The sequence below is a fragment of the Sus scrofa genome, chromosome 18 (assembly GCF_000003025.6).
Source record: "Sus scrofa isolate TJ Tabasco breed Duroc chromosome 18, Sscrofa11.1, whole genome shotgun sequence".
NCBI classification, from domain to species: domain Eukaryota; kingdom Metazoa; phylum Chordata; class Mammalia; order Artiodactyla; family Suidae; genus Sus; species Sus scrofa.
The window spans coordinates 6,166,863-6,172,409 of NC_010460.4; the positions used below are offsets into that span (position 1 = coordinate 6,166,863).

General features: G+C 61.0%; 1 protein-coding gene across 2 annotated transcripts; it reads left to right on the forward strand.

Annotated features, from left to right (window-relative positions):
* CDK5 (cyclin dependent kinase 5) lies at positions 52–4,295 on the forward strand. Of its 2 annotated transcripts, NM_001044621.3 has the most exon segments (12): positions 103–203; positions 844–932; positions 1,024–1,091; positions 1,230–1,290; positions 1,389–1,445; positions 2,426–2,521; positions 2,666–2,740; positions 2,869–2,965; positions 3,108–3,177; positions 3,681–3,741; positions 3,848–3,928; positions 4,030–4,295. In NM_001044621.3, coding segments are annotated over 12 exon segments (879 nt in total). In that variant the 5' UTR covers positions 103–166; the 3' UTR covers positions 4,117–4,295.

The following is a 5,547-nucleotide window of genomic DNA, read 5'->3' on the forward strand; positions in this document are numbered from 1 at the left end:
CCCCGGACGTTACTGGGAAACCTGCTTCCTAGGACTACAAGCCCCAGAAACCCATGCACAGGCAGGAGGGCGGGGCAGGGCCGGAGGCTGGGGTGCCGCCTCCTCTGCACCGCCGGCCCGGAGTCTTAGAACCAGGGCCCGCAAGGGTCCCCGCGCGGCTGCCGCGATGCAGAAATACGAGAAACTGGAGAAGATTGGGGAAGGTAATGGGGCCACGAGCTGTTCCTGCAAGATCTTCTTCTGCAGACCCTTCACCATTCCTTGCAGCCCTGGCTCTCCTACCGTCAGCCATACCCACAGACTCCGACCTCAGCTGCAGCCCTGGTCCCTAGCTCAACACTCCGTGCAGACACCAATCCTCCCCATTAGCAAATCCCATAGATGACCCCCTCCCGAGCTTAGCACTCCCTGGAGACCGCCCTCCCAACCTCTGCCCCTCCTGCATTTCCTACCCTCTCCTCGGCACCACTTGCAGAACCTCACCAGCCTCAGTTCTTGCTGTAAACCTCCAACCTCAATGTTCCTGCCGGCCCTCATCTCTCTCCCAAACCTTTGCTCACTATTTCCAGACCTTCCAGAAGCTCGGCCTTTACTGGGGACCTCACTCTGGCAAGCCATTCCCCTCCCCTTCGCAGACACCCTTGAATCATCTGCAGACACCTCTCTGCCACATCCCCACTCACAAAGCTCATCCATGCCCAGCCCTCACCCTGAATCTCTCCCCCTTACTCCTCCTGGCAGCAGAAATAACACACTCCCACGCTGCCCGCTCTCCCGGAGGGACTTCCTTGGTTGGGGAAGGGCGCCGCATCCTTTCCCTCACCACGGACCTCCTGCCTCTAGGCACCTATGGAACAGTGTTCAAGGCCAAAAACCGGGAGACTCATGAGATTGTGGCTCTGAAACGGGTGAGGCTGGATGACGATGATGAGGTAGGACTGGGGCATTGGGGCCAGGGAGGGGTTGAGGGCCTCGGCTGGGTGTCACATGATTGTTGCTCATCTGGTCCCCTCCAATGTGTAGGGAGTGCCAAGTTCTGCCCTTCGGGAAATCTGCCTCCTCAAAGAGCTGAAGCACAAGAACATTGTCAGGTGCGTCAATGGGCGGGGTCTGCCTTGCCTGCGGGCTTGGTTGGAGGAGGTGGGGGGCTTCAGAGATGGGCTGGCTGATATGGGGATATTAAGTGCAAATTGGTGGCCCCGCCTGGCTGAGCCTTCCCCTCTTCCTAGGCTCCATGATGTCCTGCATAGCGACAAGAAGCTGACGTTGGTTTTCGAGTTCTGTGACCAGGTGAAAGGGGGGCTTGAGGGACAGCACCCCTGGGACGGCAGAGGGACCCAGACTGAGGTTTGTTAAACTCTGGTTCCCCCACCCCCATCCCTTTTTAGGATCTTAAGAAGTATTTCGACAGCTGCAATGGTGACCTAGATCCTGAAATTGTGAAGGTGAGGGAACGGGCGTCCTGGGAATCCTCTGAGGCTGGGGTTGGAGTCCATATTCAGTGAACATGCTCTCTGAGCGCTGAGTTCGGGCCCTGCACAGGTGCACAGCCAAGGGGCACACCGACGCTCCCTGGAGGAGGGAAGGAGAAAATGCCGTTTCTGCCTCCAGGGCCTCCGTGTCTTAAGCAAGTGTTTTCACGTGGTCTCTTTGGCCTGACAGTGACATTCTGATGTCAGTGATGGGATTTACATTTGAGGGATGGGGAAATGAGCTTCCGAGAGATTCTTTCAAGCAGCAAACACTTCTCGGATGCTTTGCCGTGTGTCAGGCACTGTTCTAGGTCCAAGACCAGGTGCCTTGTCCCAGGTTCCGGGGAAAGAAGTGCTGAATAATAACATACAGCAATACACACGCTGAAGCTTCTGCCCGTCCGAGTTCAGTGAGGCCAGGCGGAGGAGGGATTAACGCGGGCTAGAACGGGGGAAAGGCCCGCTGAGGAGTTCCCGTCGTGGCACAGTGGAAACGAATAAACAACTCCGACTAGGAACCATGAGGTTGCGGGTTCGATCCCTGGCCTCGCTGAGTGGGTTAAGGATCCGGCATTGCCGTGAGCTGTGGTGTAGGTTGTAGACGCGGCTCGTATCCCGCGTTGCTGTGGTGTAGGCCGGTGGCTACAGCTCCAATTAAACCCCTAGCCTGGGAGTCTCCATATGCCGCAGGTGTGGCCCTAAAAAGACAAAAAAAAAAAGTTCCAGAAAGATGGGGACCAGGGCCCCCGTCCACTGTTTTCGTGCCCAGCACAGAGCAGAGCAGCTCCCTGAGAGTAAAGGGTGATGTCGCGCTGATCTTGGGGCTCTAAGACCAGGGGGCTTCAAGGCAGCGCGGAGGGCGAAGAGGGGTGCGGTACGTGTGGTGATGCGGGGCTGGGCGGGCTTCCTACCCAGAGGGTCCGGTGACCTCCCCGCCTGTCCCCCGCCCCCAGTCATTCCTTTTCCAGCTGCTAAAAGGCCTGGGATTCTGTCACAGCCGAAATGTGCTACACAGGGACCTGAAGCCTCAGAACCTGCTCATAAACAGGGTACCTCTGGGGAGAGGGTAGGACCTCGGAGGGCGGAGCCACAGGCTGGCTCGGGACGAGGGGAGCTGGGCGGGAAGGTGGGAGTGCAGGACCTGCCACCAGGCCACTGAAGAGCCCTCTCCCTGGCCCTTGCGTCTGCCTCAGAACGGGGAGCTGAAGTTGGCAGATTTTGGTTTGGCTCGAGCCTTTGGCATCCCTGTTCGCTGTTACTCGGCTGAGGTGAGCTCCAGGGGAAGCGGGCTGGGACACGGGCTGACGGAGTCCCCACCCAGCATCCCTCAGCCCCCAGGCCCGGACTCCTCCCCGGCCCTCTAATCGGGGGTCCCCGCGGGTGGGGTCTTCTCCAGGTGGTCACGCTGTGGTACCGCCCGCCGGATGTCCTCTTTGGGGCCAAGCTCTACTCCACATCCATCGACATGTGGTCGGCCGGCTGCATCTTCGCAGGTGACGTGCTGGGGTCTGCAGAGGCACTCTCTCCCGTTTGAGGGGACAGACAGGGTCCGAGGAGCCCCCCGGGGGGGGCTGGAAGGTCCAGAGGGTGCCATGGGAGCGAGGCTTCTTCTCATGTCGGCTCCTCTCCCCCCAGAGCTGGCCAATGCCGGCCGGCCTCTCTTTCCCGGCAACGACGTTGACGACCAGCTCAAAAGGATCTTCCGATATCCTCGCATCTGCCATCCCTCCAGCCCTCCGGGTGGGGCGCATGGGAAGCCGCAGGCCCCAGAATGCAGGCACTGAGGGTGGCTGTGGGCTGGGCCAGGACCAGGGGGTGCTCAGGGCTTCTCCTGAGGGCCAAGGGTGGTGGACACGCTGGTGGTCACAGGGCAGGGGGCGCACTGCCCCGCTGGCAAGTACGGCTCCCTCCAGAAGAGAGCTGCAGGCTTGGGATGAAGGAGCTGCAAGGCGCAGGATGAGAGCAGGGGAGGCCTGCTGCTTCTTTAGGGACCCCGGACATCAGGGCATAGGTCAGGGTCGTTAACGACTGTGAAGCACTTGGCCAGAGAAAACAGCATGCAGGTGGGGCTGCCCGCGTATGTGAGTCGCACGTGCGGGGCTCGCTCCTGTCGTGGGCTGGGGGATAGGGTCAGGAGGGCGGGGGTGGGTGTGGGGAAGAGCCCCTCACCTGCCCGTCCACCGGAGTGATCCTTGACCCCGTGGACACACTGCTGGGGACACCGACCGAGGAGCAGTGGCCCGCCATGACCAAGCTGCCAGACTATAAGGTGCGATGGGGGATGGGGGTGGTGCATGGCCCATCAGGGGCCCCCCTTGGTTCCCCATGGCCTCCACACCCCCACACCCCTGCTCTGACTCTCCCCGACCCCACAGCCCTACCCGATGTACCCAGCCACAACGTCCCTGGTGAACGTCGTGCCCAAGCTCAATGCCACAGGGAGGGACCTGCTGCAGGTGACCAAGGGCAGGGGGAGGGTGGGGCCGGGACACTGTCGGGAGGGACAGGGCAGCCCGGGGCTCAGAGCCTGAACCCGCCTCACCTTCTGTGCCTCCAGAACCTCCTGAAGTGTAACCCGGTCCAGCGCATCTCCGCAGAAGAGGCCTTGCAGCACCCCTACTTCTCTGACTTCTGCCCCCCCTAGGCTGCCAGGCTGGGGCCTGGCCTATTTAAGCCCCTCCAGGGAGGGGAGGACGGGCGGGGACTCACGGTGAGCCGAGCTCCAGCTGTGCTGGGCCTGGCCAGGGTGGAGGTGCCCTCACCTGTGTTCTTCATGCCCCCTGCGGACTTTATTTAATTTCATAAATTGGCTCCTTTCCCACAGTCTGGCTCATGTGGCGGTAACATGGTGGGGGGGGGAGGGGTGCGGGGGGAGGGGCTCTTCTTGGCATCACCACCCCCTCCACCCCTGCCTCCAGCTGCAACACAGCCCACCTGTCTGGGCCTTGCTCTGCTCCTCTGCGTGGCCGGAGGCTGGGGGTTGGAGGCTATGACCCTTACCCCTTGTGTCTGTGCTGGGGGGCCGCACTGTCCCCCCCACGTGTGCTTATGAACTTGGACACATCCCTTTCTCCTCTGCCCGGACGCGCCGGTCCTGACGGTTAGGCCGCCAGGGTCAGAGCAGGGATGGGCCTGCACCGGAAAGGGCAGGAAACCCCGGGCGTCTCTTTAAGGTTCTCTTTATCCTGCGTGGATCTGTTCTTTCCCCCGCCACACACACCCAGGCCTGCGGGCTGGGACAGGAGAGACCCACGGCTGTGGCTGGGGACACCCTCTCCCCTACAGTGAGGGTCAGAGAAGGTGCAGGGAAGGCGGGCCTGGGTGCGTGCTTACGGGTGGGATGGGCAGGGAGAACAGCCCCCTCTCCCGCTGAGGCTTCAGCTCTGTGAGGAGGCTGCGGGGCGGGCGGGGAGCCGTTCCGAGCAGGGAGGGGCAAGCTGGGACTCGATCCCACATGTGAGACAAAGAGTCCTGATCTCAGAGTTCCCACTGTGGCTCAGTGGTAACAAACCCACTGCATCCACGAGGATGTGGTTGGATCCCTGGCCTTGCTCAGTGGGTTAAGGATCCCGTGTGGCTGTGGCTGTGGCCAGCAGCTGCAGCTCCAATTCACCCCCTAGCCTGGGAACTTCCATATGCCAAGGGCACGGCCCTAAAAAGCCAAAAAAAAAAAAAAAAAAAAAAGAATCCTGATCTCATAAGATAGGCTGACAGCTGGTGTTCTTGGAAGTGGACCTGCCCCCATCTCCTCCTGTCCTGCCCCCGCTCCCTCCTTGCCACACGCAGGATCAGAGCCTTCTTGCAGCCTTTCCCTTAGAGGGCCTGGACAGTTGTCCTGCCACCGCCTCCTCCTGCCTTCACACCTGGCTTTGGGCTCAGGGCTCCGAGATGTCAGTTTGACAGACTCATCCACATGGAGGGGCAGGGGACCAGGCTCGTTTCTGCCCTTCTCTCAGAGGAACAGTTCCTGGGGTTAACATTCCAGACACGGTGTCTGCTGGATGATGGCTGCAGAGGTCTTGTGCCTGAGAAGGGCTGGCTTGGGCCTGGCCAGTCAGCCTGAGAGAGGAGCAGC